The sequence below is a fragment of the Schistocerca serialis genome, chromosome 5 (genome assembly GCF_023864345.2).
Source record: "Schistocerca serialis cubense isolate TAMUIC-IGC-003099 chromosome 5, iqSchSeri2.2, whole genome shotgun sequence".
Lineage (NCBI taxonomy): Eukaryota > Metazoa > Arthropoda > Insecta > Orthoptera > Acrididae > Schistocerca > Schistocerca serialis.
In genome coordinates this window covers 607378405-607393450 of record NC_064642.1, presented here as the reverse complement: position 1 = coordinate 607393450, position 15046 = coordinate 607378405, and the positions used below count along the sequence as shown (strand labels likewise).

Here is a 15046-nt window from a genome sequence, read left to right as displayed (position 1 = left end):
CACCCAGGATTTATATCTCTTCAGTGGTTCTCTGTACAGTAGCACTGGTGGATCTTGGCTTTAGAGCCATGTAGTTACATCCTCTTGACTACGATGAGCATCGAAGGTAGCTCCTTCTGTCAAAGCTTCGTGACTGATGAGTGGGTCTTCAGTTTCCTTGAACCTCCCATCATCAATATGTGCCTCTGGGTTGTAGTAGGGCTTCATATGGAGAACATGGACAATGTCTCTGCACTTTTGTCTTTATGGTGAAGAGTCTCTACTTCATTTTTTGACATAAAGCAAGTGATGAAGGATATGATACAGCCCAAAGCAGCACTTTAGTAACTTTCCCGATAGTCCTGCTTTCCACACAGGAATAAAAATCCAAATAAAGTTTCCTGGGCTGTATCTCATTGGTCGGTGCTTGGAACTGTAGTGCTCTCAGTCCTTTTCCTGAGTGTCCAGGGTCTATATGCCACCCAGCTGTCTTGCTTCTTTGGTCTTGGTGAGGAAGCATTTCATGTAGTTGTCCTGAATATCATCTGGTCAAAACATAGACAGTGTATCCATAGTTGTTTCAGCCTCACAACCATAGAGCAGAAAAAACGATATGAAGCCTTTAGTGTCTTGCTTCACTGTGTTGTAAGTGAATGTCATGATGGGCAGTATTATGTCCCAATCCCTCTGTTTGACATCAACATACATCAAGAGCATATCTGCTAGTCGCTTATTAAAGTGTTCTCTGAAGCCATTCAACTCTGGATGATAGGCAGTCATCATTCTGTAGTGATGTTGCGACATGAAATTACCTCAACATACAACAAGAACCTATCTGCCAGTGGCTTATTAAAGTGTTCTGTGAAGCCATCCATCGCTGGATGGTAGGCATTCGTCATCCTGTGGCTGATGTTCCAAGATGAAATTACCGATGATACTAATCTCGACTGAAATCTTTTCTGTTATCAGACATCATCACACGGGATGCTCCGTGCTTCAGAAGTATGTCTTCTGCAATAAACTTTACACTTTCTGGAGCATCAGCAGTCATCACAACTTTGATGACAGCATAAGAGGTGAGGTAGTGACAGCAGACTGTTATCCATCAATTCCCATTTGTCAACTTTGAGAAGCTCCCTAAGAGATCGACTCCAGTTTGGTGTAATGGTGCTGCCACAGGCAGGATTGGTACCAGACACTCTGGAGGTAATTGTGGCACTCACTTCCATCATCAGTATTCTTTACAGTGTCAGTATTATCTGCAGTGGCTGGACCTTCCCTCTGTTCAGCAGCAGAGTCATTTAATGTACTGATGACTGAAATTTCGTCCACACATTTGTGTTCCTCCAAAGCATACCTTGAAGGGCAGTTGGCATCCTTCTGTTTGTGTCTACTTTTAAATACCACTGTGACAGAATGGTGGTTCGCCACAAAGTGAATGGTACTCTTTCATGGTTTTAGAGTAGTTCATCTTGGACTTTAAGAGTACTCTGGAAGCATTAGCTATCACCTTTCCAGCACCTTCTTACATTTGAACTAGAACTCCCCCATTTCCAAAACTGCTGGTGTCACTGGGAAATTCTATCTTGGCATTCTCGTCATAAAGTGCTAGAGCTGGAGTAGTTGTTAGTGCCTCTTGATGGGCCAGGATAGCTCATTTCATGTAAGGACTACAATGATTAGATAAGAGAAATTAGGGCTCATATGGGGGCATGTACACAGTCTTTTTCCCTCACTCTATTTGCGAGTGGAACAGGAAAGGAAATGATTAGTAGTGGTACAGGGTAACCTCTGCCATGCAAAATATGGCGGTTTGCAAAGTATGTAGGTAGATAGAGATATAACTTCTTGCTCCTTGTTCCAGGAAAATTTTCCACCTCCCTGCAGTGCTTCTTACAAAGGATTGCCTTAGTATAGAAGTCTTTTATGAATTGACGGTAATACATACACATCCGAAGAGAACTCCTCACATCAAGAATGTGCAGAGAAGTCAGAAAATCTGTGATTGCTCTTATTTTCTGTGGACTGAGATGGACTCCATCACCACTGACTAGGTCCCCTGAGTTTTTTATTTCTGGGTGACAAAGAGGCAGTTTTTCATGTTCAGACAGAACTCTGTATTCTGAACACACTTCAACCTAGTTGGCAGGTGGCTTAGATGTTATTAAAATCTCTTTGAAAAACGATAATGTCATCCAGATAGCAAAGACATCACAACCATGCAAGGCAGTGGTTCTCAGCTTGTAGGTAATTTGCTCCGTGAGGGATAAAATGTAATTTTCTAAGGGGTAAAAACAAAAGTGTTCAATTGTGTTTCAGCCACAAAACTGAATCATTTTCAAAAGATCATTACTGTTATCAATATTTTGTGAGACTATAACACTGCTTGCATAAGTTACCAGCAATTACATTTACTCAAACACTAGCATTAAAGCATGACAGTGTTGTGGGGTTTGCAGTTTGCTAAATGTACGTATGATCATCATCTTTCTCACTGACATCTTACTGCTCATATACTTTGTATTATGAGGCGGTGACAGTAAATTGAGACATATATATCACTTATGCTTAAATATCGCATAAAAATATGTTCTCTGAGTTGTAGGTAGTTTTGCAACAGACTATAAATAGCTTCATTACTCACTTCACAGCAATAAATTAACTCCTCCAGGCTGTGGCTAAGCCATGTCTCCACAATATCCTTTCTTTCAGGAGTGCTAGTTCTGCAGGGTTTGCAGGAGAGCTTCTGTAAAGTTTGAAAGGTAGGAAACGAGATACTGGCAGAAGTAAAGCTGTGAGGACGGGGCATGAGTCGTGCTTGGATAGCTCAGTTGGTAGAGCACTTGCCCGCGAAAGGCAAAGGTCCTGAGTTCGAGTCTCGGTCCAGCACACAGTTTTAATCTGTCAGGAAGTTTCAATAAATTAACTAATTAACAACACTACAGTAACTATGTAATGGTTACTACAGTTATGCAGGCACTACACTGTATTATTGTTATTGTTATTATTATTATTGGCAGTATTCAGACATGAAGCATTGGCAGCCTGAAGTCCTAAAATATCTGTTAATTCAGAAAGAAGACCTTCAGCATTTAAGTGATCTTTAAACAATTAATCTAGGCCACACAGCTTAACTCGGTTGCTTGTAATTGGAGGTTCAAGGTATGGGTGAAGCAAGTGTCACTAATGAGAAGAGTGATGCAGAGGAAGCATGTTCTATAACAAGTATCTGCTCTCAATATGGATAATTACCTTTCTTTTCTTAGGAGGAGTTGATGATAGCACTCATAATAAACTAAGAATTGCGTCATAATTCCTTAAAAGAGATTGTTAGAAATAAGTAGAACCAATTGTCTGATTGACTCATTAGTTTGTGGTTTAATAAAACACCTATGAAAACCAAGTGTCACTTACCTTTCATCATTTTAAAAATTAAAGTATTGAAAGAAAATTCTTTTTCATTGTAAAGTTTATTTAGGCAATAATGTTGATAAAAGTTGGAGGAGAAGGATCTTAGGAAGGTTGCAAACATTGATATAAGGTGTTGAAGTAGGCTGTCCATCATTTGGGATCCAAACAAAATAACTTTAAACTCATAGAGGCAGCCAGGAGTTGTGAAGGTAGTCTTTTTCCCACCAGCCTTGGCTATCTTGATTGGCAGTAGCCTGTGTGTGTGCCCATAGTTGATCAATACTTTACTCCGTTCAAGCAGACTAAAGTGTACACAGTGCACTGCAGTGGATAAACATCTTTCTTTGTGATTTTGTTCAGTTATCGGTAGTCAACACAGAAATGCCAGTCCCATCCATCTTCTTCACAAGGACCACATGAGAGAGCCGAGAACAGTTTGAAAGTTCAATGATGTCATCTTGCAGCATCTTCCCCACTTCCTTCCAAATTACCCATCATTCAGCTAGTGACACTCATATGAGTGCTGGCTAGTTGGTGGATGATTTCCAGAGTTGATATGGTGTTTACCATGAGCCTCTTGGTCTGTCTTTTCTCCACTCCAAACCTGAAAGCATCCAAAAATTAATGCAAAATGGCTATCACTCATCATCATTGTTCCTTGGTCAGACCAGATCTTATTGGCAGTTTGATAGTAGCTTCCTCCCCTGTATCATCTGTAGTGGTAATGAGGCACAGTTCTTAGTCAATGACTCTAAGCTGTCCTTCCTGGATCTTTTTGGCTGTCCCTGCACACGTGCCTTTAGGCATGAATTGTGGCTGCTCTTGACCATTAGTGAGCCAAAGTTGTCCTTGACCACCTAAAATGCTCATGATCAATGGTGGCAAGTATATTTTGTGTGCCTGAGTAGCTTTTTGCAGTCAATAAAAGTTTGACAGTTTAACTTAGCATTTCAGTTGATGACCAGAAATTGTGTCACGGACGATGGTGGGATCGCAGAGTAATCTTTGTTCTGTGTGATTCTTGGAAAAGCTTTGCCAATCTTGGGCTCTGATTTTTCACAGCCTATGATTGCCTGTGATGTCTGAAAGAAGTCCCATACAAGGATAGTGTTATGAATGCAGTCTGTTAAAATGATAATTGAAAGGCTGTGTTCTGTCATTGTTAGTTATTCTTGCTGTATACATTTCAGTCAGTTGGAAGTACTTTCCATTTGTAACTTTTAGCACAATCACATTTGTGTCATAGAATATAGTCTTCTTTTTGTTGATGATGCTAAGCATCCAAAACTACAGAAAAGAAATCCACTGAGTTAACTAGTCTCCAGACAAGTTGGCAACTGATGAAGGCATTAATGACATTTTCCTAACATGGAAGTGACTTTTGTCCTTGGAGGATTTGCATCTGTGGTGGCCTCACCACCACAGATGGTCGCCGTGCTTAGTTTTCCTGAAGTCGGCAGTTCGGCAAGTGACAGGTACCCCTTTATGGCGATGATGAATGTCTAGAGTGTGTTGGAGAGTAACCTCATCCAGGGTATGGGGAAGGGCTTTGTCCCATAGGGTGACTGAAGAGACTGCTTATACCATGTTTGTTCGCCCTATTCTGGAGTATCGCTGTGTGGTGTGGGATCTGCATCAGGTGGGAATGATGGATGACATCAAAAAAGTTCAAAAAGGGCAGCTCGTTTTGCATTATTGCAAAATAGGGGAGATAGTACCACAGACATGATATGTGAATTGGACTGGCAATCATTGAAACAAAGTCGTTTTTCGTTGCAACGGGATCTTTTCATGAAATTTCAATCACCAATTTTCACCTCCGATTGCAAAAATATTCTGTTGGCACCCACCTACATAGAAAGAAATGATTATCATGATAAAATAAAAGAAATCGGGCTCAACAGAAAAATTTAAATGCTTGTTTTTCCTGTGCACCGTTCGAGAGTGGAGCGGCAGAGAGAAAGCTTGAAGGTGGTTCATTGAGCCCTCTGCCAGGCACTTTATTGTGAATAGCAGAGTAATCATGAAGACGTAGACTATAACTGTCTGCAATTGATTGGTGTGAACAGAGCTGTTGAGTTGGCTGGTACCTGGTAGTGTAGCCTTCTCTGCAGTAACACACAATATGTCGAGGGCATCCACAGTGGAAACACACTGGTATGTTGTTCTCTGTCCTCCAAATATCTGTTCTTCTGTGGGCTATTCTGCTTGATGTAGGAATTGGTTGCACCTATGCTGGTTGGGTGCTAGGTTGTCATTTGACAGCTGCAGCATAAGTCTGTAATGGCCAAGTTCACTCTTCGTGGCACTTCCAACTAGCGACAAAGATTGGCTCTAAAGATTGATACACTTCTTCTTCAATGTTCTGTATTAACTACCCATGTATATGGTCAACATTCATGGCTGCTATCTCTTGTATCTTTGGTCCAACATTTTTGGCTGTCAAACATTGCTATATCTCTGGCCTTACTATCTGGTGTATGAGAGAGGTGAACTAAGTGGATGAATTCTATCTTGTTGTAACTTTCTTTACCAAAAGAGCTTGATACATTTCTTTTGTGATTCCTTTCATCAATTGTAAGATTTTTCCAGCTTCTCTCTTATTCCGGTATATGATGTGTACGACCAAAACATTCTGTCTGTCAATTCATCCACTAAGTGAACTTAACTGCCAATTGTCGTAAATCATTTTCTCCAGCTCGGCTAGAATTTGGCCTAGCTATTGAGCTTCTTTTCATTGTTCTTGAGCCACACTGTTCTTGGGCTGTGCCATCCAAGTAAAAGTATACATGTGCCAAACATATCACGTCATCTCACCTGCTGTAATTGGGAACCTTCTCAGCCGTTTTGTTGGGTCCTGACCTACACTCAGATCGAGGCCTGATATGCAGATGACTTACTACTGTTTTGGAATCCATTTGTCTCCTAAATATATGGATCTTAGTAACGCTGCACTGCTTGTATTCTGATTCCTTTCCGTGTGGGTGATGGCTTTTACATAGCCTAATTAGAGACTTAGTGAAGTAGATCATTTGAAGTATGTGACATCTCCACCAGGTGGTCTCACATCGGAACCACTATCGAGTCTAGAACTGAAGACAGAGTTGTCAGTGAAATAAAACACTTAGAACTGAAAGCACATTTATTACTGACACCAATTTACAGACAGAACAGAATGCTAGTATTTATACAGACATCAAATATTTGGATTTACAAATGTTTACATATGTTTAAAGAGCCCCCTAGAAATGATAAATTTGAAGCAACAAATAATTGCTGATGGTTGGGTTTGAAATGGTGACCCACAGCATTTAAGCCAGAGACACTAACCACCACACTGCATGTGCCAAACTCGCAACAATATATTTAACATTAAAGCAATTATGTGCTGGAAATTAAAGCTGTAGCTCCACAGTGACAGCAATTTCTCCTATATATAATAAATCTGCAATGTTACCCCTTGTGAGTTAACCATTCAATTCAGTTCATAAGTAAATTTGCACAGCCTAACATATGAAAGACAAAGCTCTGGCTCATGTCCTTTTGAGGTACTTTGTTCTTGTCTAAGACAAAGATTTTTGTAATTTTATTCTTCTATTGGTAAAAATAAGATCACAATTGTTTTTTATCATTTCCGCTCCATCCAATACAAAATTCCCCAGTGACTCTTCAGTTTCTCATTCTGTTTACTATCAGTTACTCTGTGCAGCAATTCTGAGGCAAGCACCTCTCTTCCATACATTCTGGGCATCACAATAAAAGAATCTTCTAATTCCTGCATACAATTTTGATTTGTGCAATTGTTAATCTACAACAATTTTTACTACTTCCAGTTTAAACTATTGAAGTTTATCTTCTTGTACAGTCCTTCAACGTGTTGCTTTCCTGTATCAGTAATGATTATCCATTGAGAATGTATTATGCTGTCACATATTATTTAAATAAATTGTTTGTCAGAAAATGGTCTACTATCATCCACAATAATTTTATTGTATAGCACTGAATTACTACAGTTTTGAGATGACTATTATTATCCCAATACATAAATATACTGATTATAAATTAAAAAAAGCATTATATTTACAGGTGTGGATCCAGATGAAGTTATTCAAATGATTGACGGCAATGTCCTGCCTGAATCTTCGAATCCTAATGCTTCCAATGATGGCAATGATGAAGCAGCAATGGCAGTCATAATGAGCTTATTGGAAGCTGATGCTGGGCTTGGTGGACCTGTTGACTTTTCTGGCATTCCATGGCCTCTGCCATGAAGCTCTAACAAAGCCATCGAGCACAAAATCAAATTGTATATACCTTGAGTGTACCTGCATCCGAACTCTACATTTGAGTGGATATTTAGTAATGCTGTAGGTTTTGGCATCATGCAAAGAACATTTTGCAACGTAGAAGGTTTTTTAATACTTTTGCAACATGGACAACAGTATTTAAAAGGAGTAATTGTGCTCATTTTTGAAGAAGAAGCCATTTTGATGTCAGAGTTAGCAAATACAAGGTCTTCTGAAAGCAATGAGAGTTTCTGAAACACATTCCATGAGGAGCTATTGAAGTAAAGATTTTGATTGAGAAGTCTCCTTGCCTTTCACACTGCTACAAGACTTAACTGACATCACATTTTTAAACTCATTTTCAAAATAGAAAATGAAGAAATGGAATGTTCTCAGGGTTGTTATTGGTCTCAGGACTGTGGTAAATATGTAGCTTGCAACAACACTTTCTACATTGCTCAATGTTTTGGCAGTGAAGTGATTATCGTGTAGTAGCATCCAGAAGTGTTAAGTGAAGTGCTTTTGAATGAAATGGCCATGCGGTAATTAAGAACGCATCCAAGAAGTACATAGAACTTATAGCCTTAAACATGGATAATAATGCTATACACGGACAATGTATTTTATTACGAAATTTTAGTGTCAATTTTGAAGATATTCTTGTAAATATTTATGCCTCTGTACTCAAAGACTTTTCAATGCATTCTCGACAGAAGCTTTGGGAAGAGAATCTGACATTATTTGCCAGGCAAAAATGTTATTTGGACCAATGTTCAATGTGTGTTGTGCACTGATCTTGAAGATTTGTTGTTAAATTTTGTATAGAAATTGCATGTAAACTGCATTTTAAATGTTGTTTATCAAATATAAATATTTATATTTCTTGTTTTTGCTGTTGGTATACTTATTACCCCAAAATATAAGTAAAGTTATGCAACTTAATTTTTCAAAATTAAATTAGTTATGGAGAAAAACAGCTACTCTAACAAAACATTAATATTTACCTTCTTTTTCTATAATAGGCTACCTCACAACACCAGTGATGTGACAGAGCAAATTTTTAGAAAAGACCACCATGCATCATAAAATGTAGACAACAGTAATTAGTTCCATCAGTGAAATTACTTTCTGCAAAATAAGAATGATCAAAAGTGACACATACAGGTAGAAGCACAATATTATAAAGACCTGGAAGCACGCTACCTGAAAATAGTTCCAATTTATTCACTGCAAAAATAATGCTTAACAAGTGGATCCAAATGGGGGGGGGGGGGGGGGGGAGACAGAGAAATGGAAAAGTGGCTTGATGTTCATTTCTGCACCTTTCTCTTTCAATTTCATAATAATAAAAAAGGTTTGCAAAAGTTTTGTTCTTGCTTTAATTATCAGTTTATTGTTGTTAATGCTCTTCACGTATGCAGATTTTAATGTTTAGCACTACAGTATGCAGACTAATTGAGACATGAACATTAAAATGGAGAGAGAGAAAATCAAGAAATGTCTCAGGCAAGTTAAATTTACAAATTAACAGTTAAAAAATGCTTCCATTAATTAGGTATGCCATTCTCTCTACAACATTGATTCCCAACCTTTTCTACCTGGTATCCCATTTGCTAGAGCATGCTCCCCTATTTTGTTTATTTTTCTGTAGCTGCCAAAAAACATTATTTGACAATAACACTTACATAAAAGAGGGTTATAAAATGTAGAGTAAAACAAAACTATAGGTTTCAAAAGGTTTCACAAACGCAATAGAAATGTCGTTATGTCTTACTTAAATATCTGACAGAATTTTCACTTGAACAACATATTTCACATCTAACATTTTTTTGTATTATGAAAGAAAAATTCAGAACATCAGTGAAACAGTTTCAATTGTTTTTATTTAAGCAGCTTCTGAATGTTTGGTTTCAAACTAGTAAAGTACATCTAAGGTTGCTCTTCACATTCAGATAAGTGTGGTGTTTTGTTTTCATGATGGGTAGTGTCAAAAATCTAATCTTACCTAGGTATGTTGATGAATACTGTATGAGGACTTAGGGCTTTCCTCGCCACTCCTGGATAAATAGGAGAGAAACTGGTAGAGCCCTGCAAATGGGTGGCCCACATGCACCTGTGGTGTGCAAGTGAAGGGACTAATACGCTTAGCAATTGTTGGTGGAAGTTGCCAAAGATTACCAATGCTAATGACAGTGCGTGAGCATTCGTACACACAGCTGCATGAGCTATGTGGATTTTATGTGCAATACGCTTTAATTATTACCATACTTGGGTAATATTTTTGCGAATGATGAATAACAAATACACATATAAAGTACTGTTTGGTATTTGTGAATAACAAATATATTTCAAAATGTTATTCACTTACACAAATAAATACACTTCTTCGTCATCTTGTGAATTAAAATCGTTATGGATAATAGATAAATCTGAAATCCAATTGCATATATAGCTCAAATTCTTTGTCATTTATTAAACAAATGTACTTTTCATTTCTTTTAAATTAGCTTTCTGAACAACTCCTTTTTGAAACGTCTAATCAGAAATCAACAGTGTGTTACTTACTGTAAAGAAGACATGTCAAGTTGTAGGCAGGCACAATTAAGAGACACATATTTTTTGTGCCTGTCTGCACCTTGACTCGTCTTCTTTACAGTTAGTAGTAATCTGTCTTTTCCATATTGTTGATATTTCTACCTGGAGTTTCCGTTGTTTGATCATCAGAAGCTTTATTTGATTTATAGAGATTTACCATTGTGACACTAAAGAAAATACATTCTTACATGCAATACATTCCTGAATTCATCATTAATCATGACTTCAATATAAGACTATCAGCTTTAAGCTGCAACAGCCACCTGACTCTGTGCTGTCAGTTATGAGCAGGCTGTCTCATAGAGAACTTCTGTGGCTGCCCATCAGGGTCCCTGCACTTGTCAAAGCAACCGTACCTTCCCTGCGTCCTGAAACAAATTTCATGATGACTTTCAGCAACTTGTAGGACTTGGGGGAATTTCCATTTCTGGAGAGACATGCAATATGTCTTCATATTTGTAGCCATCTCTTTCTGACACATTGTTGTGTAAAATACATCATGCATTTATTATGGCAATTGCAAATTCATCTCAAACATCCACTGGGCAAAGAAAAATTATGTGTTCTCTATTTATTTGTCAGATTGTATTCTACAAACCATCAAGTCCAAGACAGTCAGTTTTTAAAGGTTCTTTTGCTGTTTTTTGTACTCCTTCCTCCATAAGGACATACTAAATTTTCAGATGTACCAAATCCTTCATCTCCAACAATAATTCATGGCATTGGTACTCCCTTGTTTGATATGGCACTTTTCTCCAATATTTGTAAATTTTTACTAACAAGATTTTCATGCATAACTCGTTGCATAAAACTAGATGAGTCATTATATTTTACATATGCTCCAACATCTATGTAAGTGAACATATAATCCAAAGTGCATAAAGCAAGTGAAACGATAGACAAATAATTTTTATAATTTAGTAAAGTATGTTTGTTAAGAGAAGAAAGGCCATCTCGCTCAGCTGATCAGTCACTACTGACCATCAGCTAGCTGACTAAATTTGCTGCTTAACATTGCAGCTTCTTGGTGCATTATAGCCCAAATTGCTGAGGCCATCCACCTATAAGGATTTTTGTGTTTCATTTGTTACGCTGAAAATCAAGTAAAGCTGTGCTCAGTTTGAAGGATGGTTTCAGCACTGCAGTGATTTAGAGGGCACTGTGGTGTGCCTTTGATTTCCTCCCACCTCTTGATAGATACAGCCAGTTAGAAGGATATCTACATTTTAACATGGTAGTCTGAAGTATGGTGCAACTGGACTTGGCATTACTGTCATTGTTATAGGTGAAAGAAGCGATGAACAGAGAAAATCGCAGGACCAACTGGGGATCAAACCCTAAGCCTATGTTTTGTAGTATGGAACTTAAGCCACAAAGACATTTCTGGGTAAACCATTAATAATATATCTAAAAACAAAGATGATGTAACTTACCAGACAAAAGCGTTGGTAGGGACACTAACAAACACAAACACACACACAAAATTCAAGCTTTCGCAACCCACGGTCACTTTATCAGGAAAGAGGGAAGGAGAGGGAAAGACGAAAAGATGTGGGTTTTAAGGGAGAGGGTAAGGAGTCATTCCAATCCCGGGAGTGGGAAGACTTACCTTAAGGGGAAAAAAAGGGACAGGTATATATACACACACACACACACACACACACACACACACACACACACACACACATATCCGCACATGGATGTATATATATGTGTGTGTGTGTGTGTGTGTGTGTGTGTGTGTGTGTGTGCGCGCGCATGAGTATATACCTGTCCCCTTTTTTCCCCCTAAGGCCGGCCGAAGTGGCCGTGCGGTTAAAGGCGCTGCAGTCTGGAACCGCAAGACCGCTACGGTCGCAGGTTCGAATCCTGCCTCGGGCATGGATGTTTGTGATGTCCTTAGGTTAGTTAGGTTTAACTAGTTCTAAGTTCTAGGGGACTAATGACCTCAGCAGTTGAGTCCCATAGTGCTCAGAGCCATTCATTCATTCCCCCTAAGGTAAGTCTTTCCGCTCCCGGGATTGGAATGACTCCTTACCCTCTCCCTTAAAACCCACATCCTTTCGTCCTTCCCTCTCCTTCCCTCTTTCCTGATGAAGCAACCGTGAATTGCGAAAGCTTGAATTTTGTGTATGTGTTTCTGTTTGTTAGTGTCTCTATCGACCTACCAACGCTTTTGTCTGGTAAGTTACATCATCTTTGTTTTTAGATATATTTTTCCCACGTGGAATGTTTCCCTCTATTATATTCACATCATTAATTTAAACCATTAATAAGTTATTTATATAACAGAAACTACACTGAGCCAAGGGAACAAATACTAAGTCGGTACAAGAGGTAAACAAAGATGATACAGTGACATTATATATAATTTGTTATTTAATTTACAGATAATTTATCGGTGAATCAATATGTTTGATTGACCTACTTATATGAATAATTATCCAGTCTATTCAAATAATGCTCATCTCTTTTCACCATTACACCTTAAGTTTTCTTTCTCTTTCTGTTCAAATTGTAACGAGTCCTACTAGTTCATTTGCTCGATTTACTCATGAAAGTCCATAATGTACTGGATTGAAGTTTTTTAATTAATTATGAATAAAGTTGACAAATGTACTCTGTTGCCACACTCGCAATGTAAATCTTTTTTACTTTACTGGAAGTATAAATTAAAAAACACCTTCAATCACAAATTTTCATGTTTTATCAAATACACGATGCATTTCGGACCCTGTGGGTCCATCATCAGGTGTAACTTGTCTAAGTATATGATTTATTTTTTCTCTTGAATGAAGTGAAATGTGTATTCTTGTCATGAAAAATTTTGATATTAGGTTATGAATTTCATAAGTAAAATGTGGAAAATATGTGCAAAATAGTAGAAAAAGTGAAGAGTGTAAATGTAACACATAATCCAAGAAAAGAGGTTTTAACTTTTTAGCACCATTTCACATAATTTTCTCCATCCTGTTCATACATATCACTTCACTCAAGATGTACGGTTGCCTCTTCAGTGGTAAGTTTACACTGTTAGTTTTTCCCCTATTTCGCACATATTTTCCGCATTTGACTTACAAAATTCATAACCTAACATCAAAACTTTTCAAGGAATACACATTTCACTCATTCAAGAGAAAAAGTAAATCTTGTATTAAGACAAGTTACACCTGATGATGGATCCACAGGGTCCAAAATGCATCATGTACCGGTATTTAATAAAACATGAAAATTTGTGACTGAGGACGCTTTTTGATTCATAATTCCAGTGTATTGAATACAGTCACATTTGGGGCTGCAAAATATGGATAAAATTAAATCTTTTTATTTTGTTCTGTTGAAAATGTGTCTAAATGTCAGTGCGATTTTAGCAGCTGACTGAAAGGAAGCATTAATTCATCAGCTATTATTGCATGGAAATATACAGTTCCACAACTGAAACAATGACCTTCAATAACACTCAATTTTCACTTATCACTTTCATTTTCATTTTACAGTGGTAACACTTCGTGAAGATCAGGTATACAGTGCACACCTTCTGTACATAAAACATGGAAACTCGGTAGATGAAAAGAAACACATGCCAGGACCATTAGCGCCACTACATTGTGTGGAAGCTGTATAGTTGCAGTCTATGTTTCCTTATCACCATGGCAAGGCCATGCGGCTGTTGTCCGTTACTCGGCAAGTGAGCACTGCGTGGTATGGAGTGAATGAACTGCCAGCTACGTGATTCCACATGTGCGTGCATAGTGACTGAAGTAGACAAGTGCTATTCATGCAGATTCGCCATGTGGTTGCTGTGTTCTATAAATGGCCCAAAAGAGTTCCAACTCCATTTGTTGAAATAATTCTTTAGCATTCAAATCATATTTAGGTTCAATTGCATCCTCTTTCATTTCATTAGGAACTGCTTGCACATTATTGCAGGGTCATCTTGCTAATTTGCGGCGCCAAACTATCGAAGAAAAGTGTGGAAAGTGAAATTTGAACTCTTTCTGCTAGAAGTTCACTGAAATGCTGAATCGAGGGAATGATGAAAAGTTAGTAAGGGGAACAACCTGGCAACACCCCCCCCCCCCCTCCTTCCACCCCCCTCCCCCCTCCATCCTCATGGCACCACTGGTCTCTATTATTGTGGCATTTCTACCTTATAGTTTTAATGTGCATATGAAAGATTAAAGACTGATATTCAGCATGAACTCATTACATAGGACTAAAAAAAAAAAAAGTGCACAGAGCACTTTACTTAATTTTATATTAACTACACTGCTAGCCACTTTTAGAGGCTGAGCTTGTCTGTTCATCACACAGTGAGGATAAATAAGATCAGGATTTTTTCTTTGTCAGTACTTAGGAAGCCAGTGTGTGAACCTACCACAGCTTTTGCTTCATCAATGTTAACTCCTACAACTATGTCCCCAGATGAACCATTTTCAACTAGAAATTCATTAATGGCAGAAAATGCATCAGAACCTTGTTGTTCCCAAGTTTTTAGAAAACATTTCTTCTGTTACCTTCTTCTCGTCCACAGATCAGCAGTATACTATTAAGTGACATTATTGAGCTATGCTATAAAACCATCACCATGCACAGCAAAAAATTGATACATTTTCATTCTTTTAAGTAGCTATTCATTCATACACAGGGACATTTCTTTGATCCTATATTGCACACTACTGTATTGTTTAAAATAGGTACCTTGTCCACTTTTTGCTGACTATCTTCTCCAGAAAAATTTCTGATTGCTAAAAGAATGGAAGCTTCTATTAATA

The 15046-nt window shown here is 38.0% G+C and overlaps 1 protein-coding gene across 2 annotated transcripts in view; it reads left to right on the top strand.

The window, feature by feature from the left end:
• LOC126480777 (protein cycle) overlaps positions 1-8618 on the top strand; it is a 1000752-nt gene extending 992134 nt beyond the window's left edge. For both annotated transcript variants that reach the window (XM_050104079.1, XM_050104078.1), the window contains one exon: positions 7477-8618. In XM_050104079.1, coding sequence (XP_049960036.1) covers positions 7477-7661 — 185 coding nt within the window. In that variant the 3' untranslated portion in view covers positions 7662-8618. The remainder of the gene's footprint in view (positions 1-7476) is intronic.
• Positions 8619-15046: the final 6428 nt, after the last annotated feature.